Consider the following 26,492-nt stretch of genomic DNA (forward strand, 5'->3'; position numbering starts at 1 on the left):
ACCCAAATACCAGTTTTCGGGATCCAGTTAGAATTATCTTCTTAGCCGATTAGTAGTTATGTAAAACGAGTAGAAACCATTTATAACTGGACCACTGGAATTTCAAGCTGTTGACATAAATGCAGTAAGAAACCGTTTATGAATAAGGAGGTTGGTGAGTGAACGTTTAATTAAGCATAATGAACACAGATCAGATCTGTGACCCGCTTTTAGACTCTGGGTGCGTGGTTTTTGCGTGTTCATAATGTGCACGTCTGTCTCACATTTAGATAGCAGTGTATACTTTGTCAGTGATTGCACTCTTGTTTGCGGTTTAAAACCAGCATTTTCGATTCTTTTAATGCTGTGCTTACTGCTGCATTGGGCAATATTCGATGCTGGCTGAAAGCCTGGTTTATTATTGGAATATCAATAGGGCACGCAGACAGAATCTGGAGCATGCCACACCTGCTGCCTTGGTATGCTTACTTTGGCCATGATAGGCCTGAGTAGTGACTCAGTACCTGTGCATGTGTGGCAGAGCGCCCCAGATTGAAGACCGGAATATGAGACGTGTAGGTAGAAACCCTTCATATCATGTCAGATGAGTCCTTTTTTCAGGTATTGTAACTTCTTCCACAGTTGCAGAAAGTTGGCTTGCAGCATCCTTGGCTCAATGTCGCAACCCTGAACTGTGACCCCCAACCCCGTCTACTTCAAGCACCATGCACAGTGAGCTTAGAAATAGAAATGGCCCTCAAGCAAATACCAAAGAAAGCCTCTCACACTAATGAGTCCTCATGAAGCAATTCGCTTTTTGGACTCTTTGGAGGTGTGAGTTGTTGAGAAAGGATTAGGTGAATAGACAAGCGTTCTTTGTTCTCACCGGATGCCACATCTAAAGCTTGTACTGTGTAATATCGTGTTGCAAGCCACTAAGTCAAATCCTTTATTTCAATCCCTATAAAGAAAAGTTGTATTCTAGTTCCCAGTCATTGCATTACTATAGACTAGGTTCCTCCAAAGTTGGTCCTGGAGGGGCGGATCCATGCCAGATTTTTAGCCCTAACTGTGGGCCTGACTTCACTAATGTTCCCTTAATGTACTTGCAGTGATGCTCCAGAAAGTATTTACAGCAGAACACCGTGCTAGCACATATGCCCAGTTAAAAACCTATTTGTGTGTTTGCAAACTCATTACATCTGTCAATTTATCAGCAAATATGCCATCCTCCATCCAGCTGCATTCAGAGGTATAGATACTAGTCTTAAATGTGTATAAAGCGTCAAACTCACTGCTTCTTGGTATTGGCAAGGTTTTATTTAGGAGTACAAGGACAATTTTTTTTAAATAATTGACGGCAAAAACCAAATTACAGGATCAAAACGTAATATGTTCAAGCAGGAAATTAGGGGTAAATATTATAGTAGCAATGAAATAAATGATGCCCCAAAATTCAAACCAGGTAAAAAACGCTTAACAAATGTTATGATGTATCAAAAGTGTTTTATAAGAAGTTGAACACTGCTTTTCACTCTGAACATTTAATTTTATCGTCTAAGTTGAGCTTTGTGTGTTTGGCTTCTTTTGACCAAAAGTGATGATTGTTTTGAGAACTGTACTGGGGAGGACGGGGTTTGGAGAGGATTTCCATTTTACCAGTAATTCCTTTATTTGTTGCTTCTTTTGTATAGACTCTTTTGTTAAGACACTTGTATCTGCCGTGATAGAAAGAATATATTTTAGGATCTAAACACTAGTCTTACCCACGTGGTTACTCTTATCACAATGGTCTTCTGTGAATTGGATAGCAATTAGTTATTGCTTTTTTGCCAAAGAAGAATTTTAGAAGTGTTATAAAATACAAAATAATGCATATAAAAAAGCAATGTGTCAGAATGAAGAGTTCTAAGTATACCACTGTCTAAAATATTTAGAACACTGTGGTAAAGTTACTCAGACTGAAGCTATATTTTATGCTGAGGTAGACAGGCCTCCGTAGTCTTGCTTTTATAAGCGGTGCGTTTATTCAACTGCTGAAAGTGAACAATTACCAGATTTACCAAGGAAACGAGGAAGATATATATCGCCAAGTTTCTTTTTACTGTGGTAGAGCGAGCACTTACCATCAACAAGCACTAAGGCTACTAGATTACTCTATACCACCAGGGACACAATGATCCTGGTCTATTCGATCACATATAAATGTTTTCAGGTGTGTAAATTAAAATGGATCCCCTGAAGAAGCTCCCCAAATGTATTAGTTAAACAAAAACACAGGTGAGGAGATCTCCTTCTTTGGAATGAAGAATTAATCATTTTCCTGAAGGTTCAAAATAATCTGGTGTTGTAAGATGTAGAGAAAAACATACAAGTTTTAGTAGCACAGGGAACGGTGGTCCAAATTGAATAAATGGGGGATCCCGAGACCCTTGCTAGACCTACTGTTTAACCTGCATAGTGACACATGGATACAGGTGAAACTTGGTGATGGATCTCTTTTGTCCAGACGCATCTCAACCAACAAGGGCCTAAAACAGGGAGGCGTTTTGGCTCCAACCCTTTTTAACTTGTTCCTAGGAGATCTACCCCCGACTCTAAATAATTGTAATTCCCATGCACCAAAACTAGGAGGCCAAATACTACCATCATTACTATATGCGGACGACATAGTGTTAATCAGTCAAACAAAAATAGGACTGCAAAATCTTGTGGATGCAACTCGGTTGTACTCAGATGGTAACCAACTGACGATAAATCTACAGAAGACACAAACTATGTCAATTAATAAAAAAGGAAAAACGAACTATGGCTGGTTTTGGAACAAAAACCGCATCGAAGACACAACAGTGTATAAGTACCTGGGAGTCAAAATCGACAACAGCGGCCAGTTTTCAATTCAGAAAGCAAGCATTAGAGGAAAAGGCATTGCGATATCAACTTCTCTAAAAAAACTAAATAGCAAACTTGTTAGTCCATCTCTTCTGCCTCTGGCACAAGTTATAAGAGCTAAACTGCTGCCCACGATCACTTATGGGAGTGAAGTACAGGGAGGAAGGGATGCGGCGACTCTAGACAGAACTGTGGCAGCGGCATATAGAACTATATTCAGTTTGCCAAAACAAACCTCTCCGGCCCAACTTAGGCTGGAATTTGGAGTACAGAAACAGTCCCTGGCAAGACAAGGCGCATACGTAATTACTTGGGATAAAGTCCGGAAGGCAAACAAAAGAACCCTAAATAGCTACTTATGGGCAGAATTAGAATTGAATCCGGCATCACCAGATATTTGAAAGACAGCCTAGTGAATCTGGGGTTACAGGAGCTGTGGAACACCCCTACTTATCATACTACGATTAAAAAATTAGTAAAGAAAACAATAAAACACCTCTCATGGATTGAAGACAAAGCGTGTGTTGCAAAGAGGTCACATGGGTGGATTATCCTGAACTCCTATTCTAAGCAAGGCCAGCAGAGTTATCTTGACCTCGGGTACACACGTTATATAAAACTGAAGTTCCTCAAATACAGACGGGGCACGTTACCTTGCGCATGCCATCTCCCGCAGTGGCTGAGGGTCAATGGGGGTACCCTCTGTCGTTTATGCGGTAAGGCGCCGGAAGATATGGAACATCTGCTGTGCTCCTGTGAGAAGTTGTTGGTGGAACGGAAACAGTTGTTGAAACATCATTTTATCCAGCGTGGAATACGCTCACGAAGACAGGCAGTCCTTGCCTGCTTTGCACCCAATGACCCACAGTTGAACTGCAGTCTGATGAAGTACTTGATGAAGGTTGAAACAAAGATGCAGAAAACTGACCCTCCGTCATGCTTTTAGAGGTTACTAATCAAAGCAGAATCCCTTACTGGCAGCCTATAAAGATTGACACTAAGGATGACGGAAATAAAGAGAACACTGGAATTCGTTACCTCGCATAAACTACAGAGGACATTTAGAACAACATGAATATTATTTTTACTCTTACTACATATATTAATTTTTCACGAACTTTTGTTAGGATTTTTAAATTTAGACTACATATTTTATGTGAAAGTAATTTTATTCAACTGATAAAATGTATTATGTGCATCTTAGTGTTTTTAAGGATGAATTGCAATGGTTTTAATTAACTATGCTAATAAACTATTGCTTACTTACTTACTTAGTAGCACAGGGAACGGAGCACTTTACCACCACCCGTTTATAGACGACATTTAGCGGCGAACAACAGAACATGCGCTGCGGTTGGGTGAATCTTAGGATCTTAAAAGTGAAATAAGAAACAATAACTCTATTGAGTCACCTAATGCCTGGTGACCTGTAAGTGACCTCGTACTTCACCTGAAGCCAATTTAGCAACTTAAGTCCTACTAAGCTGCAGTTGCAGCTCCTCCGCTTAGGCGGAGGAGCGTCGCCCCCACTGCCAGGAGCAGCAAAGAAAGGAAAAAAATAAAATAATAATAACTGAATGTTATCATTTAATTTTTTCCTCCTACTGTGGCAGTGCGCGGGGGGTGGGGTGGAGCTGCAGGGGAGGAGTGGTAGAACATTCCTGTGCACAATGACTATTTGGTCGGCCCTCTCAGGCTGCCCAAAACAGTCATGCGCATTCCCCTGTTCTCCATGCAGGCTGCATTACAGCCTGCATGGAGAACATGTCCACCCCTCCAGCCCCTGGCTGAGCTCCACGTTACGGCGCTCAGACCAATCACAACACTCCTTTGGAGCGTTGTGATTGGCTTAGGGGTGGGATCCTGTTCCGACCTGGAGTCGGACACAGGTGAGCAGGAGAGAAGACACGAGACCAAACAGCGGCAGTAAGGTAAGGGTTTTTTTTTTTTTTTTAAACAGCCCCCACCCGCAAGCTGTGCCGGCCGCCCCTGCTAAGCGGAGGGTTCCTCCAAAATTCTATAATGCGAAGTGTGACATTCTGGCAGATCCACTTAAGTGTGATTGTTTAACCTAAGAGTAGAGTGATAAAAGTAGGCTAATAATCCAAGCAGGATGTTGGAGGCCTTGACTACCAGAGCTCTGCCAGTTCTAGAAATGGGTGGAGGGCAGGTTCCGCCCAACTGAGGTAAAGCAGTTCTTGGCAACTGGTACAGTGAGGAAATCAACATGAGTGTTAATACCCAGGACAAAAGCCGGATCTTTTAATCTTGCCTTTAAGTCCTGTCAGATTAACTAACGAACAAAGGTGATGAGTTGGGCAGATACATTTTCAAAACATCGCGTGATAAGAGGGAACCCTATGGTACTCTTCAAGTGAGGGAAGAAAAAAACTCACATTTTACGATCTGGAAGTTGTTATAAAATAATTATAGAATCCAGTTCGCAACACTTTTGGAAACCAAGATCTTTTAATCTGCGGAACAGAGTCCAGGGACCAAACGTACAGAAGGCTATGAGGAGCTGCATAACCTCTTGGCCTGTAGAGTGGGCTGGATATCACCATGTGAGAGCAGGCTAATGGCCCCAAACTTTACTTCGGTCAGTATACCCAATAGTTAATTGTTAACAATAACAACACAAACAACTTCTGCTATTATTACTACTATAATTAGCTGGGGCGTGGGCCCCTATGTTTATATGCCAAGGCTGTCTAGTACTGATTCCACCTCATCAGGGCCAAACTGGTGAACCAAAAGCAGCTCTGGCAAAAAATGCTCAAATAGCCCCTTCCATTCATCTCCTCTAGCGATCTCTCTCTTTCCATCCATTCTATGTCTCTCCTTCTCTGCTCTAAATCTTCTCGGTCTCTGATTGCTTTCTCTCCTCCATCTTCCACCCCTTTCTTCCTCTCCTTCCTAAAGCCTCCCAGCACCTGTTGCAGTTACCCTGGGGCGCTGGGAAAAGGGACCGAGGCACCAGAAGCTGCCCTGGGCTTTCAAAACCAGCTTCCAATGGCTCCAGCCCACTGGGGAAATGCCTGGCGGAATAAAAAGGCCTGCCCTGCCTTGCTCCTTATGCCTCTTTTCCCCTCTGCTCTACTCTTCCCGCTTCTTTATCTCACTCCTTTCTGTTTCTTCTGCTTGGTCAAAGTCTGATGATCAAAAATTCACCCCGGTCCCTTAAAAAAAAAGAGCTGAAGCTCACCACCAGCAACAACCAGCTCAAATTAAGCACTGACACTTGTGACCTGCATTGTCACGCTGCAAGCAGAATACTTTGTTCTACAGAAATCTCACTACAGCAATTGTTTATTTAATTACTCCTATTTGCGGTGCTCCAAGTACAGCAAGATATTTCAAAGATCAAAGTACCAGTTCAGACCTTGTTGTTATGTCTACACCACACCATATGGCACTGTTATGAATGCGGGAAGTAAAAACATCTTCATGACTTAACCTCGCTGTTGTTGTTTGGAGAAGCTGTGCCAAGAACAGTGATGAGCGATGTGCAGCAGAAAGCTTGGGCCAAAACTAATACTTGTTTTCTAGTCTGAACTATGGAGAGAATAAAACCCAGAGGCAAACACGAAATGTATTTTAGAAACACAATTTCCAAATCCATTCACCCAAAGTTGGGGAAATGGGACCATTTTACCAGGACATCTTGGTAACACTCAACAGTGAACTCCTAGTTTCCTCAAGTATACCCTCCACCTAGGATTTGCAAGAAAGTATCTGCTTCAGCGGCAGATCCCAAAGAACATCATAGCACATTTCTGCTGTGGCTTATAGACTGTGACGAAGCCTGCGCTGTCATTTTTTAGATCTGAGATTTGACAGCGCAGCTGTCAAGCTGTCCTTTTGGTAACAGTATACATATTGTGAGATTGGTATCCACCCCTTTCAACTATCGAGCCAGTCTCTTTTAGTCTCTTTCATTCACATCTGGCTCAGCCTAGTGAATTCTAGTGCATTTGGCTGTTTGACTGTATCTTTCCACCTCTCAAGTACTTACGGTGAACTGCATGAGGAACTAGTTTACAACAATAGTCCTCTGTTCACTCCTTCTGGCTTCTTCCTCTTTTGTGTATGACTCTAATGTACTTCCCATGCATTTGTTATTGTTGGGACGGAAAAGTTCTCTGCCTGGTAATGGATACGCACCCCTGCCCTGACTCCCCAACTATACTGATCTCTGGATCCCTATGCTGTCTTTGTTATCATTGGTAAACTTGAATCATGCGTGTGCATCATGACATAGGACTGTCTCACAGATTGCGGTCTTGTTGGACTTGGAAGGGTGCCCAAAGCGCTACCCTCATAGTGGTGAAAGGTTACAGCCTTTAACAGTAGTTAAGCAGCACAAGTGCGTTGGTGGCAGCATTGTGTAGTGATCAGTAGGAGTGAACAAATCCTCTTTAACCTGTGTCACTGGAGTGAGGCCTACTTATCAAAGACTTACCCTCCCAGGAGGAGATGCGAGAAACCTATTATCTCTGCTGGTGCGCAACTGTGAGTGAGAAACTCGGGGATCATCAAGTGCAGTCTAGCTGGGCCACGTGCAGTGAACTCACCTGAACCAGCCTCTGCCGCTTTGGTGCCCACAGAGAGGGGGACGCCTAGGAACTCCAGAAGCTGCTGGTAAGACAGAATTTGGGCCAGTCGGTCCCTGGGGAGCTTGCTTGCTTGCTAGAGTGCACAGTGGCGCTGGAACAGTTTTGCCTTTGATACAGAGTCCGTGTGGACTCTGACTACTAGTAGGGTGTGATCATGTGCCCAACAAGAAACACAGAAAAGACCCTGACCGGATATAGGACAAAAACAAGCAAAAGTTCTAGTGGTTGAGCAACTCACACCTCTGGAGCCCTCCGGGTATGCTTACAGGCCGACCATCCCAGCAGAGAGTGATGGCGACCAGGAAGCGGAGGAGGAAGCGGCACAGGATGAGGAGGACGCCGGACAATGAATGCTTCAGGAGGAAAACTGCGGGAATTCGAGAGTCGAGATTGAGAGGCCAGGAAAAGAGGACACTACCCAGAGCGAGTTGGATGGACTGCCGGAGCTCCAAGAGGCTACGAGACAGGAAAATATTCCATTCTATCGGCAAGAGCGGCTGCAACCATCGGGAGAGGCAGACGCTGTACAACAGACCTTAGGGAAAGGCGACTTGAACGAGACCACCGTGACTTGAGGATAGAGTCAAGGTCTCAGGCGGGTACCAAAGGGGGGTTTTCACCATGTGGTTTACTGGGCACTGGGCACTAACGGGCGGCTATCTAGTAGTGTTTTAAAGGCTGGGGAAGGCCAATGCGCCATGGCACATCGGGCGTTTTCTACCCTGACCTAGCAATGGAGCACTGGATGGGAAACAAGGGGAGCACAAAGGATTCATACCCTCATTAAGCATGGTGGTAGGGGAATCGAATTGTATGAGTGTGTAAGGACGAGAAATATTCTCCATCTTCTTTTTCCCTTCACAATAGTACTGTGTCTAGGCACTCACCGACCCCAAAACCTTTTTCACATATCTTGTCACATTTCGGTGTGGTGGCGGTATATTGAGGCTTGACGAAAGTCTGATAATGAATGTCTCTCCCTGTCTATGTTTTTCCAAGGGCATTTCTGGAAGACCAGTACAGATTAAAGAAGACTTAAGACGGGCCAACCCCATGGAATCTGTTCTGAAAGATAAGCCCTTACGTGATCCGCACAGATTCTAAACTAAAACATTGCCTTGTATGTTTATGCTTGAATAAACATCCGTAAATAAAACATCACTGGTCTGGGTCATCCCTTGAACCACATTATATGGAGAATTCCCTAAATGTTGCCTAAAGTCAAATGGGAATAACCATGATCACTAAAGCAAAGAGGGACTGGGAAACGGTGAACAGCCTGTGAGACATTGAGCCCTGCCCTCAGGGGGATTCTGTAGCTGTGTGTGAATGTTGGATTTCTCTTTTTAAGGTTATTAGTAGAATAGAAAAACTTCTCTTTTTCATAAAAGTGAGAATTTGGCTGGACAGTAATTTATTGCTGCACATATTTTGAGTTGTGAGTCTGTGTTCACTCCCTGAATTTACCTCTCCCCGAGGGAGGCTTGGACTTCTCGGACCACGCTTTTCCTGAGAGTCAAGTGCTGAATGTGTACCCAGTTGTCCAGGATCCATAGTAGGTCGTGCCGATGGACATCAGTAGTAGAAAGCCTCAATCCCTTAATAGGTCCCCTAACTGATGCCTTTGTTGATCATCTGCTCTTACAATGGCTGTAGTCTTTTCAAAACATGGGAGATCATGTTTCAGATGCTTGCCTTAGGGGTTATTACAAAACAGGTTAGTTGTCCGTAATGTTGTCAATCTTGAGATGAACATTTGGCCAGAAGCCATATCTCCTGCTAAGTCAGGGTTGTGCTATTTTTGTTTTTTGCTGACACGGCTGGGTTATACCCGAGTATGCAGTTATTTGACCAGGAGCTGGCAGTAAGCCAGGACACCTCCCTAGCCATTATTATCCTTTCAGGGGTGGAGAACGTGGAGTTTAGCAAAGACAGGGTACTTTACTGTGCTTGTCTTTTCGTACGCCGTGGATCTGAAAATCAACTTTTCGGCCATACTTCATTTCCTTATGTAACCAACTTAGGAGGGGTGCATTTTTTAAATTAGTTTATGTGAGTTCCATAGGCTTTTTCCCTTTATTCTCACCTTAAAAAGTCATCAGTAAGAACATGTAGCTCAGCCTTTGTACACAGTAATGATTTCACCAAGCTAGACTGATCAGATGTTGTCTTCAAATATTATCTCTTTGTCCAAGACCGTATCTTTCATCTATCTCAAGAGAGGGTTCTACATTACAAGAAAGAAGTGAACATTCTCTGGTTTGCCCTTGCACAGCTGAGCTTAGAATCTTAGTTCCTGAGGCTCCAGCTTGTCTAAACCCCACTACTATGACCTTGCAGTCATGCAGTTGTCTACAAAGCACTCCATAAGGTCACAATGCTGGTATAAGTGTCTGCGTGTCTGTTATTGGGTAGATGGTATCTGCCTCTTTCTCTTTTATCTCATTGACTACATTTCCTTTATATGGGTCTGATAGAGGCCTAAGGAAAAATTACAAGTGGACTGCTAAGGCATCCGTCGTTCTGGAATACATCACTTAATCTTACTCCATCCAAGAAGCCTTCTAGCTAGAAGGTTCACACACCCACTCTCTGAGCCACAATGATTGCTTTTGAGAGGCATGAGTTGGCAGCCCCATAAATCAGTGAACGTGGTTTCTGCAAGTAGTAGTTCAGCGATACCAGCCCCAAGGTTGGCATTAGAAACTTTTTGCATAATACTGAAGCAAGTAGAGTGTTGAACATGTTTAAAAAGTTGTCATGTGGTGCTTAATTTGTAAAATAATAAGTGCCAGGGCCCAAAACATTTCTCAGGAAGGCACTGATCCCTATTCCACTTCAGATCCAAGCCAGCGCTGCCAAATACCAGTACCAACTTCACCGACTGCATCTCACACGTGTTTCCTTATTTTAGATAGAGCACCCCTGCTCAAATTAAGCTGGTGTAGTGCACCCTAGGAAGAACACCCTGCAACACATTACAGTGCTACAAAAGTTACAATTTGAACTCTACTAGTAATCTAAAGCTTTAGAATGGCCTAAGCACCCTTGTATTATTACTTTTACTTGTATATTTAGTTGCTAAACACTTTGTTTATTTGTTTTTTTAATGAAATAGACTGACAGTGTCACAATGTGATGGATTGCTTTAAATATTTGGCAGTGTTACGCAATAAGTGCCAGTGCTGAGCACCGGAAAACACAGGCACAAATTAAGCACTGGTTGTTCAATTCTGGCTTGGCAGAGTTCCCAGCATGGTTGAATAGTTGTTGGCATACAAGCACAGGAACATGCCATTTGTTCTCAATCATTTCAGTGTCATATCATTTCCTTGGGGGATATCCTCATGGACTACAGTTTCATCGTAGACCATCCCATCGTTTGCCATATCATTGTAAGTAATATAATGAAAATATAAGTAAATATTATGTGGATAATATTTTATAAGGATAGTGTTGGGATGGAGGTAAAGGGTTGACGTAAAGGTGTAAGGGGCCTAAGTAAAAGGGGATAGGGGTTATGGATAAGGGGTAAAAATAATTCTGTTATTGTAAGATTAAGGGCATAATGGTAAGGATATGGGGTTACAGGTAAGGAGTAAAAGGGTAGGTGTTAGAGTATGTTTAGCAAAGGTCAGGGAGTGAGGTTATAGGGTTAAGGGTACCAAAAAGGGACAAATGTAAGAGGGTAAAGGGTATAAAGGTAAGGGGTTAGGGGTAAGAGGAATGTGGTAAGCTTAGGATAAGGGAGTTGACGATAAGTTGTTAAGAGGAAGGGGTTGGGGTAAAGTATAAGGGATAGAGGTTAAGGGTTTAAGGTGAAACGGTAAAGGAGGAAATGTAGGGGGTTACAAGTAATGTATTATGGCTAACATTAAGGGTAAATGGTTATGGGTAAGGACTTAGAGGTAACTGGGTTAGGGCAATGGAGTTAATGGTGTAAAGGAATGGGGAAGTTTAAGGGGTTATGGAGATATAGGTAGGATTAAGGTGTTATGGGTGAGGGGTTAGTTTGACTTTGGTTGTATCCATTCCTTTTGTGGGCAGTAGTCCCAGCCTCACAAGTGGGGCAGCGTTTTTACCTACACAAGGGAGGTATCGCTGGGTGATAGGATTTTTGTGGATTAGTGTGGATTCCAGATGTTTCCATCACAGAAATGTAAGGAAAATATATGGTTTCTGGCATAGTTTGAGGTGTGCAGGGCATTGTGGATACGAAAGCCTCATGGGATCCATGCAAGGCACATCACTGTGGAATCCCCTAGTTGTCTAGTTTTCAAAACTTTCTACAACTCTTAGGGTTGCGTGGCTGGCACCACAGTACGGCCCCAAATACTGCAGCTACGCCGATTGCTTATCTCTCAATGTAGCGCTTTAGGGCCTTTTTGTGTCATGGTCTCCAGGCCCACCCACAAAAGTGGGGTATCGTTCTTATTAGGGGGCAATTAGGAACTCACAGTGGTAGGAAATATGTGGCTCCCTGTAGACTCCAGAACTTTCAGCACACAGAAATGTGAAGAAAATGTGTTTTCTTTACCAAAGTTTGACGTTTGCCAAGGCTTCTGGGTAAAATTACCTGGTAAGGGCCATGCAAGTTACCCCAATCTGGATTCCCTCATGTGCTGGGTTTTCTTAGGTGCCGGGTGAGCCAGTGTGCAAAATCCACAGCTATCCACGTTGCAAAAATAGGATCAGTTTAGATTGGAAAAAATGTGATGTATCCATGTTGCATTTTTGGCTGTTTCCGGTCTTGGTCACTAGGCCTGCCCACACAAGTGAGTTACCATTTTTAATTGAGAGACTTAGGAGAATACTGGGTGGAAAGAAGTATGTGGCTTTCTGCAGATTCCAGAACTTTCCATCATTAGAAATGTGAGGAAAAGGTGTTTGGTTAGTAAAAGTTTGAAGTTTGCAAGGGATTCTGGGTAAAGAAAAACTGGTGAGAGGCACACAGGATTCTTGCAGGTGTGTAGTCTTCAAAAATAATCGTGGTTGCTAAGTTTACCTAGGTGCCAGCTAAGCTGGGGCTTAAAATCCACAGCTAAAAAAAGGCCAGTTTTGAGTGGAAAAATTGATGGATGGATGGATGTTGTGTTTTGGGCCATTTCCTGTTGTGGGCACTAGGCCTACCCACACAATTGAGGTACAGTTTTTATAGTTAGATTTGGGGGAATGCTGGTTGGAAGGAAGTTTGTGGTTCCCTGCAGATTCCAGAACTTAACATGACAGAAATGTGAGGAAAATGGGATTTGTATTTTTTGTCAAAGTTTGAGGTCTGCAAGGGATTTGGGCTAAAAAAAACCTAGTGAGAGCCGCGCAATTCACCCACCCTGGATTCCCCCGAGTGTCTAGTTCTTAAAAATGTGCAAGTTTGCTAGGTTTCCTTAGATGTCGGCTGAACTAGGGTCTAAACTCCACGGCTACCCACTTTGCAAAAGAAAAAGGGTCAATTTTCAGTGAAAAAATATGATGCGTCCATGTTATGTTTTGGCCTATTTCCTGTTGCGGGAATTAGGTCTACCCACACAAGCGAGGTACCATCGGCAGACGTGTGGGAGCATGGGCTAGTAGAGCATTTGTTATTACCAATTAGATTTTGCTGCATTTGTGCCTTCCAAATGTAAGCCAGTGTGTAAGAAAGAAAACATTTTGAAAATAGCCATCTAAATTATTTGGCAGTACGGGTACCCACAAATTCAGAGATGTACAAATAACCCCTGCTCTTAAATTCCATGTCTTGTGACCATTTTGGAAATACTTAGGTTTCCCTAATACTCGTTTTTCACTTTACATATTTCACCATACTAGGTACACAATGAAAAACTGTACAGTGCAGCTCAGTTGTCGGCTCTGGGTACCTTAGGTTCTTGGAGAGCCTACAAACCCTTTTTATGTCCCACAACCTGAAGGGTCTAGCGGACATAATGGTATATTGCTTTTGCAAATCGGCCATTATGACAAAACGTTACAGATGAAAAAGTAGTCACAAATGGCAGTTTTTCATACTAATTTTGATTATATTTCTTTATTTCAACTGTTTGTTTCTTTGAGAAAACCTTGAGGGATCTGAACATATGACCCCTTGCTAAATTCAGAATGTTGTCTACTTTTCAGAAGTGTCTAGCTTTTCTGGTTCACCCATGGGTTTTACACTAGTTTCCATCACAAACTGGAAGTAGGTTGGGAGCACAAAAAATAGGAGAAATGGGCCACCTCTTTGAAAAATGCCAAAACCATGGTACAAAGTTAGTTTTTTATTCAGTGCTGCATGTTCCTGAAAGCTGGGAAGATGGTGACTTCAGCACAGCAGAACGTTTGTTGATGCCATTTACAGGGGAAAAAACAAACACTTTGATCCAGAGCACATTTTTCCTATATTTCCCCCCAAAACTCAAAATGTAGCTATATTTTACCTATTTTATCGGTACTCTCTAGGGCATGGGTACTCTCAAACATTTGCCCCAGGGCCACAAAGTATGGTCTGTGGTGTGACCAAGGGCCACACTGATGCCAGCAGGGTGGCGGTGGCGGTAGGAGGTCTGGGTGGGTTAGGGATTGTGTAGAATCTAAAACATTTTCAAGTAAACTGACAAGCTATTATTTGCAGGTTAATAAATGCTTGCCTGTTATCATTTTTTCTGATTATTAATGTTAAGCAACTATCCAACAGCTCGTGCTGCTGTTCACCAGGGAGGCTGCATGCAAAGGACAAGAGGATCACAAGTGGCCCCCGGGCCGAGTATCACTGCTCTAGGTGAACCCACAAACCCTGGGTACGTTTAGAATCCCCAGGATGTTGGAAAAAAGTATACAAATCTGGTGTGGATACTTCATGTGGGGCAAAAACATACGGAGCCCTAAGCGCAAACTACCCCAAATAGCCAACAAGCATTTGCAATGCTATAGGTCTCGCAATTGCGAGAATTTGAGCTATTGACATTGTAAATGGCAATACCTTTTATTGATGTGTTTAAAAAACCTGTAATAATAAAAAGCATTATCATTTACAATACTAATTGGTTACGTTTGTAAAATGCGAGACCTATTGCAAATGCTTTTTTTTTTTTTACAAGTTAAAAACCGGTCAAGCATGTCGTGCTCTTTCTCGGACAATGATTTTGTTCATGCCTCCTGTCACTGCAAGGGTGCAGTTTCTGCCTCTGAGAAAACACGCCAGGTCACGCTCTGCTCCACAGGTTACCTGAAGTGAACGTGTTCAGACGGGAGGCACGACGAGGAAGCCTTCCGTCTCCTTATGGGCCACTGCATGGCGGTGAAAAGGGGCCAACTTCCAGATATGGCCCCCGGTTCACAGCGCATGGACGTGCAAACACGCGCTCTCCACAAGGACGTGCTGGTGCTTGGGCTGGTGTGCGGAGTTGGGTGGGGGTTCCTGCCTTAGTTCTTGATGGTGGTAGGGGGTGTACATTACCTCCACCCTCTACCCTATAAAAGCGCCTTAACACCTCGTCAGGGTAGTAACCGCTAAATATCTGAACTTGAAATGAAATGAAATGAAAGGAGGATTTATAAAGCGCATGGCTGCCCGTGAGCGTCCCAGCGCTAGTGAGTGAGCTAGCGGAATGAAAGTGAGGGATTATGGAAAAAGCTAAGTTTTCAGGAGCCTACGGAAAGCAAGAAGGTTGGGTTCGGCGCGCAAGGTCAGGGGCAGAGAATTCCACAGCTTGGGGGCGTTATAGGAGAAGGGGCACCCCCTGTGCGGGCCTTTTTGATCCTAGGTATGTAGGCTAGGTGTAAGTGTGCAGAGCGCAGGTTTCTGGAGGCTATGTGAGGTCTGATCAGATTTTTTAGGATGTGGGGCCCCTTGCCATGAAGGATTTTATGGGTGGTGCAAAGGGTTTTGAAGTGTACTCTCTCCTGGATGGGCAGCCAGTGTAGTGATCTTAGGGCCGTTACAATAAGTGGTAGTTGGAGTAGGGAAGAGGTGTGGTAAAAAAAGCAGCAGAATTCTACACAAGTAAACATTTAAGCCATTAAACAAGCTGCCTCTGTTGTAAAAAAGTGACTGCCCTGCCCACTTCTCGACAATAACTTTAATCAACAAGTCTAGTTCTGCATGAAAAGCTAGTATCAACTCTGTGAATGTTATTACTTTCTATGTCAGCAAAGTACCCAACCAAATGCCTGTTCATCTAATAAAAAAACACTGTCCAGAATTCACCTCAATTAAATACAAACTATCTACAAGATTACAGCAAAAATGTTACTTATACAGCTGGTCATATGTGCATTTGGATAATTCTCACAAGCGAGTCATATATACTCATTGACTGGGAAAGAGAAAGTATTTTGACAAAGATCCAAAGAGTTCTTAAGATGTAGTTGCAAAGCGACATGTTGGAGAGCTAAATATCTTTCCTCTACATCAGGGGTCTCCAAACCGGTCCTGGAGGGCCGGATCTATGCCGGATTTTTTAAATTACTACATGTATTTCAATGGGGATATCCCAAAAATCTGGCATGGATCCGGCCCTCGAGGATCTGGCATGGATCCGGCCCTCGGTTTGGAGACCCCTGCTCTACATTAACAAGTGGCAAAAAAATAAAAAAGGTTATGAGTGTTGCATAAATGCGCCAGTGCCGAATAAATGGTGTACCGCTATTTGCACTGACCAGTGTGCGCACTAACGAATTGGCACGGGTTTGCCACTTTAAAAACGCCTGCATCCATGGTCAGAAGCAAACACATGTGTTTATGCACCGGCTGGTCGATAAGAGTGCCGTTCTTGCACTGGTCAGTTGGTGTAAAAATCAGTCCAAACTTCTATGACAGTTGTGCAAATATTTATATTCTGGCCACTTCAGGGTCTGAAGTTGGCGGCATGTCCACTATACGCATATACACATCATAAAACCTATACACATTTTCACAACTGTATTTCACAAGCAAGCCAATTATTAAATCACTTATGCACTTAGTGTGTTATCATAACGCAAATATGTCAATGAGCGCGCTCTCTAGGGAAGAAAACACAGGCAACAGTAACTAGACCTGCTCTGTCGCTCTCCAAATATCAGCCATGCAAGGTGCAGTTTGAGTGTGAGGATGTTTCATTGGCTTCCCCGGAGCAAACAGCGCAGCTACAAAGATAAGAAATAAACAGAATAGTAGCAAACTTTACGCGCAGCTTTCCTGACCAAATAAATATATCATACAAAAAAATTGCACTTAACCCATCAAAATGTACCCATTTCAAAAAGTAGCAACACATAATTAAAAGTTAACAACTGCACACTAAGTGTTAAAAAAAAGTTGCGAGAGAGATTGAAATCTGCACAAGGCACTATATATTCATTTGTTCCCTCATTCAAATAAGGTACCACCATTACTGCTTCTCACATAGAGCTACCACAAAATGCACGCTGGGCAGAAACGAGACTTCCATCAACAGAGGCATCGGACAGTGTCTTCTGCCCGTGATTGACAATTCCAGCGCGTTTTCCATAACAACAGTGCCACTAGCAGGATGGGGGAAGGGGCGAAGATGGGGGTTAATTCATGCAACTCCAGACTGGCCTGATACTGAAATCTTGGGGGCGCTCTTTGCTGTTTTGGACCTAGGGGGTGTACCCAACCTTGCGGGTGAATAGCGCTTTGCAGCAGCAAGGGGACACCAGGCGCTGGGTGTGCTCAGAAGCTCCACGTAGGCACAGGCGTGCACCAGAGAAGACACGCCGTGAGCGTGTACATCAGCTGTCCGGGCGCAAGCTGGAAGAGACGCCGTGAGCGTGCACAACGGCTGTCCGGCCAAGTGCACATCTCCTGTCCCCTATAGTACACATCAGAACGTGCCGTGAGTGTGCACATCTGCTGTCCGGGCGCAAGCTGAAAGAGACGCCGTGAGTGTGCACATCGGCTGTCCGGCCAAGTGCACATCTCCTGTCCCCCTTCGGACGCAAAACCCACAACAATAGATCTCGACAAGGCGAGCAGCGCATGTGCTGCGTCGCTAGGCGAGACCTAAAAAGGGCTCAGCACTCCAGGGATTGGGGGGGCTGCAGTTAAGGGGTTAACTTGTGTTTTGGTAGTGACTGTGTTGTGCTCGATTGGGAGTCTGTAATATAATGTCTCCTGTGCTTTGCTGCATTATTGAGGCTGTGGAGGAAAATCTTTTTGATCAGGTGATTGTTTTTCTAATTCTCTTTGTACAGATGAGTGAAGTGCACTTGCTCTCGAAGCTTAAAGTATGGTTGTTTGTTTTCCTATTTAAGATCAACTGATCGTGGAATGTTTCCAAAATGTTACGGGATTAGAGTGAACCCTTCTTTAAATGTTTGTGTACAACCTGTTCTTTTTCTTATTCCAGGAAAAAGCTCTCAAACTTCTCTCACAGTCACGTGTGGAAAGGAGCCTCGAACTATGTAGCAAAGCGATACATAGAGACCGTGGACCGCGATGTGTACTTCGAGGATGTGCGGCTTCAAATGGAAGCAAAGCTGTGGGGAGAGGAATTTAACAGGCACAAACCACCAAAGCAGGTAAACTCCCACCAACTTATCAGAAACAGATGCATCTGTTTCAGGTCGACTTGTTGAACACTTGTTGTACAAGTGTAAATTGAAAAGGAAATCTGTTTGCATTGTCTTTGTGTTTTGGTTAATGCTAAGGGAATGCCCAGACATCTGAACCATGCACCAAAATAGTAGGAAACACAGTAAAGCAGAGTGAAATGTATTTATAAAAAAATCGAAAATATGTTAAAGGAGATTCAATCAAATAAAATCAATATTTCTACTAAAACAAATAATACTTCACGCTACAGGAAAATAAACAATTCAAATTCATAAAACATGAACAATCAAACCAGATGTTTAAGGAAATAACAACCACATAAAGACAGACACAATACAGTACTTTTAATATATTAAATAGTCACAATTCTAGGTTTCAAGGGATTATTTTCTCTAACTCCTGTCCCTAAAATAGCGAATAATCCATTGTACATCTAAATAAATTATTCCAAAGCAAAGCTTTTGCTAGCAGGTTAGCAGCTTAGTACTATTCGATTGCACTTTATACAGTTACCTTTAGACATAAAAGGGGGTGTGGTGGTGAAAGTTGATATTTGCCAAGCACTGTGGTAAATGGAGCTGCCATGCATGAAGGAAGTGTTTGCAAAACAAAAGATAACCCCTGTGCTGCAGATAGCCTGGAATGAAAGAGGACTCGTAAGTACTGGTCCCTGTGAATACACATGACTGAAGTGTGGTGCATGTTGTCAAATTCACTAGGAAGCAATCTGATTGGAAAGAGGCTTTATTCGTGTGCGGGCAAGTGGTTTTGATTTCACACCATCAGGAAATTTGTGATACCAGAATATTGTATCAAGTTCTAAATGTAATGGACTATAAATAAGGCCCCCATGTTGTTAATAATATAAAATCTATACCCAAGGTACAATATTTTTGTAAACGATACTTAGTATCAAAATAACTGTCAAACAATATTTCTGAATACAGTTCTCTCACATACAGCCGGACTGGGCTTTGGTTTGTACAGAAATGCCTCAAGTTCATTATTATTCATTAGTTAGATTATTATTATTATTATTCATATTTTAATATTATGGGACACACTCAATTTTTACAAAAATATCTAAATATTTGCCACATGAATACATGTTACTATTAATGCATCTTGATTCTATCTCGTTTGCTGTTATGGTCCAACAAATGAGACTGAAAAAACACAGATGGGATAAGGGTGTCCTTTGGATGATTTATGTATTGTATTGTATTGTAATTGCATTTATATAGCGCTTACTACCCCTGACGAGGCGTCGAAGCGCTTTTTCGGCGGGTAGCACGCTACTCCGGGACCCACAGAGGATTAGTGTTGAATTAGTATAGTGAAACATGCAAGTACATTTTAAGTGGTAGATAGGTTAGTCAGTTATTCGGATTTGGAATTATAGCAGAAGGATAGAGTAGGATAAAGGTTTGTATTTATTTATCGCTCGCTTGTTGACGCATGCTATTCAGGGAGCCTATAAAGGATTAGTGGTGAATTAATATGGTGAAATATGAGGTAATTTCAGTGGTGGATATTAGTCTGTTACTTGGAGTGAGAAGGATAGCGGATAGATAAAAGGGTAAGAAAGATTAGCATTCATATAGCACTTGTTACCCCTGATGGGTGTTGAAGCGCTTTTCTGGCGAGTAGCACGCCACTCCGGAACCCATAAAGGAATTCTGTTGAAAATTAGTATAGTATAAATATGAGGTAATTTGAGTAGTAGATATGTTATTCAGTTATTAGTATAGTGGAATATGGAATTTGAGAAGTGAACATGTTAGTCTGTTAATTTTGATTGAAAAATGATAGTGGAGGGATAAAAGAGTGAAGGATTATTTTATTTTTTATAAGTCTTAGCAGTAGGAAGAGGCGTATGGATGAGTAAAAAGGAGTTTCAGTGGGAAGGAGTCAGAGGGCAGCATTTCTGGCCCTAGTCCCAACCAGTCTCAAACAGGCCCAAACAGGCAACTACCCTTGTCCTCTCCACCCTTAACAGGCCCAAACAGGCAACTACCCTTGTCCTCTCCACCCTTAACAGGCCCAAACAGGCAACTACCCTTGTCCTCTCCACCCTTAGCCTCGACGCCCGGGCAGAGACGCCCTAAGCCTGGCCTTTCTTGTAGCCCTAGTAATCAGGTGACCTCTTCAGCCAATGGGAACACTAGCCCTAACACCATCCAATCACAACACTAGCCCTAACATCTAGAACCAATAGGAGACCAGGACCTTACAGCCAATCTTAGCCCTAGTCCAAGCACCCAATCAGTTAAAAAAAAACCCTGCTCTCAACATCCAATAAATGCCTTAGCCCTACCACTAGTCCCAACACAATTCCAAGCAGCCAATGGTACAGGTAGACCTAGTCCCTACTTCCGATAGAAAGCCTAACCCTACTCTTAGTCCCACAACTGGTCGAACAACCAATCACACCAGAAGCCCTAAATAGCTACTTCCAATTAAAGGTTTAACCCTAGCACTAGTCCCACCCTACTCCCAACAACCAATAACACAGGAAACCCTAGTCCCTACTTCCAATAGAAATCCTAACCCTAGCCCTAGTCCCAACCCTGCAATGATTGAATCACAGACCGAGAAACCAATCTGAAGCCTCACATACCCAACCAATGAGGACATTAACCCTAACCCAATAGAAACACCAGATACAACCACCAATCAGAGTACACATGTGCCAACCACTAGCACACCATATAAGGTCCCAGCAACCTCAGACAAGGTTTGCTGGCCAGGGAGTTGGAAGCTGCTTGCTCCTGTTCAGAATCTCCTAGGAGACAGACAGGCTCAATCCACAACTTTGGACTTCAACAGGTAAAGGCTTCACTAACTCGAAATCTAACAATACTGTTTGAATAAAGCTTTACTCCCCCTGCTGGCCAAAAAACGAAGTGCACAGGCACCAGTAAATACAGTTTAAGCAGCTCACAGAAGCACCCTCTGATGTAGAAAATCCCTGTTGCTGGCGGGGTGGGGGGAGGGGGGGAGGCAGGGGGGCTGGCCTCACTGGCTTGTGAGCACAAAATGGTGGCTGGGGGTGCACTGTTTGAGCACACAGGCCTAAGCACAGAGAAAAGGAATGTATGAACCCCACAGATAAATGTCCTCTAAGGGTCACTAGGAATGCCTTTAGATAAAGAGCAACGAAAGAACAGCCATTGATGAGTTCTCTGTCCAGAGGATCCTGAGCACCAAAGAAAATCTGAGGTCCTATATGTGCTTTGTCCAGTTGTAACAAACACAATAATAACCACTAATAGAGACGCTGTAGAATACAAATGCACACCAGTGCACTACTGGGGAACTCTATATTGTTTTGCCATAAGTTTCAATCCGCAATTGATACATGAAGGAATTGATGGACACACTTTGACCATAGACGGTGGAGTGTAAACCTTTGCTATTGTAGTCCACTGGTTGGGATTCAGGAGCCTGATGTAGATTGTGGTGGACGAAGGGTACTCCGTCGGGACAGTGGAGGGCATTGCCCTGCTATCCCTAGGGACCTCATTCCTTTGCGAACGGTAAACTAAAGATGCTTTACCTTCTGCAGGTCCTTTTGGATTTGGAAGGCTGGATGTTGTCTATCGGCAGGACGCATATTTTACTAGACCGGGCCATACAGTTGGGAAGGCTGTCCCCACATTTTTTGTCGTTAGTGAAACACAAGGTCATGACTAATTTGCATGCAGCTAGGTCCAAACTGAGTTGAGGGTGAGCAAAAGAACAATGGGTTGGGATGCTACCCCGAGCGATTGGCAGTGGTTAGACATAATGCAAGCAATCCTCCCATCCCTTTTGTGTGTTTGATTGGTGCATCTGAACCTTCAGAGCCTACACCATACACACCTGGAGATTCAGCGGGGAAACCAGAATCCTTGATCTGTCTGTGGAGGTGGTGGACAAAATCTTGTCAGTTTCTCGCCCCTGGACTAAGACTGTTTAGTCTGGATATAGGTCGTGCTTCGCCTTTTGGTGTGCTGAAGAGAAATTTGATCCCCTGCAGGAGTAAGTTTACCGGAAACATGCATATAGGATTTGTGAACCTATTTTTTTTAATGACAAACGCAAAAGCAGGACCACGAAAACCTTTGTGAATGAGGCTGTAAACGTAGCTCCCTCCAAGTGTACCAATGTCGTGTGTGACACATTTAGCCGGTTTTAGCGTTAAGCTAATTTCATTCTGAGAGTTGAGATGTTATTCGTAACATATATCAGCTAAAAAAATCACTGCATGCAAATTGTTGGTGAAAAAGAAGGACAAACTGAATGTTGTGTTTGTGACAAGGCCACTAAGGGTCAAGTTAGGGGATAAACATAACCCCCCAACTTGGCTGAAAGGCGAGGGTGAAGACTTTGGTAAAATCTCCGGGGGTAAATGCGCCGAAAATATGGATTTACCACAGGGATCAGCTGTGACATTCCTGTGGTACCACTAATTTCTTATGGGACTTTCAGGGGAATACTCGCAATAATTGCACGATTACTATTGGTAATTCCATCCAGGTGTGAAAATAACGCTGGTAGAGTGGGGGGCGGGTTTCAACTGCAATTGATATTCGCCAGCCATGCCTCCAAATCTGTGCTTTGCATAGTGTGCTGCCCAACTGGTATTGTGCTGCTTCTGCCATTGCATCCAGATGTAGAATACAAGAACAATGTCACGAACAACAAGGCAGAACTATTGGCTTTGTCAATAGTTGTTAGTTGCATATGATAAATAAGCAACAACTATGGTTTCGTTCTATAGAATATTGAAAATGATTCGGTTCTGACATGATGAGGCTGTGAAAGAACTATAACGAGTCTCTTTGAAGTTACATCCGAGGCAGTGAAGGGCGGTACTGCTGCAGAGTTAAGATTTTTTTTCCCACCCTGAAGGTGAGGGCAAAAATGGAGAGCCCGATGGGGATCGGTCTCATCAACTGCTGTTCAGAATTGCCGGTGCTGAGCACCGGCAGGACCCGGCCCAGTTAAAGCCTTGAAGAAAAGTGTACTAAAAAACCCCACCCAGCCCTCGCATATCCATATAGGTGTGGAATACCACAGAATAAAACAACACAAATCAATGAATATTTACTTCCATCACTGCCTCGCTTGTTCCTGCGAAGCCAGTGTTCTGGTTTCTAAACGTGTTGTACATAAAGTTCAGCGTGCCACACCACTCCTTCGTTCTATAGCTAGGATTTATGAAACGTCTCGCATTTCTCAAAGACGCTCTGGGAAAGAAGTAAACAGCGCTTAACATATATCCTTTTGTGGACATTTTGCTGAGTGATTGCTCCGGGCTTTTTATACCTCTGTCACGTGGGAGTACGCGAGTCTATGCATTGTGCACGCCCCTGTTTACATTTGGAACAGCAGCTCGCGCGGAACGTGCCTCTCCGGCAGGACAGAATGGCGGAGGCTGCCACGTGACCTGCCTCACAGCATCTGCCCGCGCGCTGCGCATCCGACCAGAGGGGGCTTGAGTGCGGCCCGCGCCAGATGCAACCGGACACTTCCTCACGCCGCAGGAGTACTGTATGTTCACTCACTGTCACTGCTCAAATATTGCTTCTGAGCCGACGTACACTAAACTCTTTTTACAAGGTGTATTCATTTCATGAAACAACTTTAATGGCATCAATTTTTCATATACCAATATTTAAACTTTAATTATTCCTTTACCAAAATTATCCCAAGCACGGCAAATAAAAAAACTTTTTATCTAATAAAATAATCCAATGCTTTTTTGTTCAAAATATTTTTATTGTTTTTCAAAAGAAACATACATAGAGTAATACTGTACTAGGGTTATCATAAGATATTTGTGAGGCAATCATTCATAACGCATACCAAAACCGTGAGGTGAGGTTATTACGGTCATCTGAGTGTCAAGGGCCTAACCCCAGTAAATAATAAAACAGAAAAGAGGAGAGGTGGGGAAACTCATTTTGAAATGCAACAAGGGTCTAAATGGAAATCTCTGTAAAAATCGTGAAAAATATATTTTTATGCACTTTCCGTTACTTTTAAGCTGATGTGCAACCAGTCACGTACACTTTATATAAAGAACAGAATTCCCTAAAAAGACACTCCCCCATACACCAGAGAAGCCCTCCGGGATCTGTTATTCAGCAGTTTTCTGTAACCATTTGGCCTCTGTTATTAGTCGCCAGGCTGTTTTAGAAACCGGAAAGACGCTGTCAGCTCTCGTTTTAGCAGCGGAGTGAAATCGTGCGTGCAGCATATGTTTACATTTTCACAGTAGTCAGATTAGAAGACTTTTTCACGGACTCCGCTGTTTTTTCATTTTGTGCTCCTCTGGGAACTCCTCTCCAAGAAATGCACCCTTAGGCCGAGACAAAATAACCACTTGCGCATTATAACGCTATATTTAAGCTAGTGACCCCTCTCCCTGTCAGACTCGTAAACTCGCTGAATGCCACTACCACGTGCTTATACCACATCCCAACTTCTTCGTTCATCAGAGCCTGGGGGCTGACTTGGAGTTTGGTGGACAGAGTAGTTAGTGTGTGTCGGGATGGCGAGGACGTTTTCTGCGGAGTGCTCTGCGAAACTCTAAATCAGGTTCTTTGTACCCTGATCCGTACTTCCTCATTCACATTAATAAACCCTCCCTTTAGTCCGGGCCACTGGAATTATGTGGCAGGGAAGGGCCAAATTATGCGGCGGTGTTAAGTACATTATGCGGCAAGAAGAAAAAACAAATTTTGCGGCATAATGCAGCATGGTGTATTATTACTTCATTATTGCGTCATACTTACACTTATTAACACTGTCCGGGCATTGGCTGCACCTCATTTAATAACCAAATATAGCAGTAGAAGATGAACAGTTAATCTTTGCAAAGGGCCTTTCACTGTGCGTAAACACGTGCAGCTACATTTTTAGTAACTTTTAAGCCGTTTGACCTAGAAACATATTTTTTTGCCAGGGGGTCTTCAGATTATGCAGAAGATGGTGGATTGTGTGGCAAATGCAGCAAATCTATAATTATGCGAAAAACGCAGCAGCCGCACAACCACATAATTCCACTGGTCCTGGCTGTAGCCCACCCCCCATTAAAACTGTTTTTATTTAGACTCTTAACTATAATCCTATTTCCCATCTCTCCTAGAGGAGGCAACGCTTCCAGAAAGTGGCAGTGTCATTCAGCTAAAGCAACCTATGTCTACCCCAGATGTTTCTCCAAAGTTTCAAGCAGAGGTGTGGGAGCCGGTAAAGTAACAGGGAGTGCAGAGCCAAGCCGAGGATCTGCCTGGGCGTTAATAGCCCATGCACAAGCCGAGCTCCTAAAACGTTTGACACGTAAACTGTGCAACAAACACCTTACAAAACACTTCAAAATCCCCCTAAAAATGTATTTCTTTAAAATGCAGAATCTTTTCAAGTTAGTTCACTCGATAACATTGCTGCATTGAGAAGCATTTATTAAAAGTGACAGTTTTTAAAAATGGACTTAAAAGTACGTGCCCCAACCTTCTGCCATGACAAGAAGGCCATCAGTGAATTGAGTCAATTCAGTTGTCATGTGACCCCATATGTGGCCTATGTTTTTTCGCTGAGCAACATTATATTCTATTTAAATCTCACACAAGAGAGATGCTCTTATAGCATGCACCCCGAACTCACCCATTTCAAAGTGCTTTCAAGTGCAACAAGGAAAAAAAGGAAGTACAGGGAAATAAAATATTTGCCTGGAATCACACAATTAGTTCAATCCGGAAAGCCGGGAACAATCACAGGTTTTCTCACTGCATTTTGTCATTCAGATACGAAATGGCATCTCGTTCACCCCTTGTTTTAAATGAAAGGTTAATGTCTTTTCTTTAATTCTTGGCACATTAGATAGAACCATGTGCGGCAGGCAGGAGCCCAATGGAAGCTTGGCTTGTTTTGGGCTCGAGGGTTCCAGAGGGCCTCGAGCTGGGCCAGCTCCAGGCAGCTGCCTTGAGCCTGGATCGAGCTCTCAGTGGCTCACCCACCTCTAGTTTCAATGCACTTTAGATTTCACCCCGCTGCAGCACAGAAGCAGTGCATAATGTGCGCCAGCGGTTACAAGCGGTGAGAGCTAATTTTTGAGAAATGTTACTTCTCATCATCAAAGTTTGCCTTATACTTGCAGCAAGAGTGAGAAAGGCTGCAAATGGAGAAAGACGGGAAAAGATAAGTAGACCGTGCAAAGTGAGATAGCTGGGGATGAAAAACAACCTGCTAGAGTGAGCTAAAGAGGCAGGAACTGTAGGGTGGTGGAGGAACGAGCCATGAGGTGGAATCAACACATCCTTAGTATCATTCACCCTCAGCCTTTGGCAATGCAAATGGCAGGTACCTAAAAAAACCTTGGTCCTGTGCACTTATCTTTTTTTTTTTACAGTCACGTTCTACACAGAAGGGGCAACAAATCAGTGTGTCAACATAACTATGAATCAAATACAGTGTAGTGATAC

General features: G+C 43.3%; 1 protein-coding gene across 6 annotated transcripts in view; it reads left to right on the forward strand.

Moving 5' to 3' along the window:
* EEF2K (eukaryotic elongation factor 2 kinase) overlaps nt 1–26,492 on the forward strand; it is a 192,893-nt gene that overhangs the window by 60,566 nt on the left and 105,835 nt on the right. For all 6 annotated transcript variants that reach the window (XM_078665123.1, XM_078665122.1, XM_078665124.1 and 3 more), the window contains one exon: nt 17,816–17,987. In XM_078665123.1, coding sequence (XP_078521249.1) covers nt 17,816–17,987 — 172 coding nt within the window. The remainder of the gene's footprint in view (nt 1–17,815; nt 17,988–26,492) is intronic.

This window comes from Lissotriton helveticus, chromosome 10 (assembly GCF_964261635.1).
Source record: "Lissotriton helveticus chromosome 10, aLisHel1.1, whole genome shotgun sequence".
Classification (NCBI taxonomy): Eukaryota; Metazoa; Chordata; class Amphibia; order Caudata; family Salamandridae; genus Lissotriton; species Lissotriton helveticus.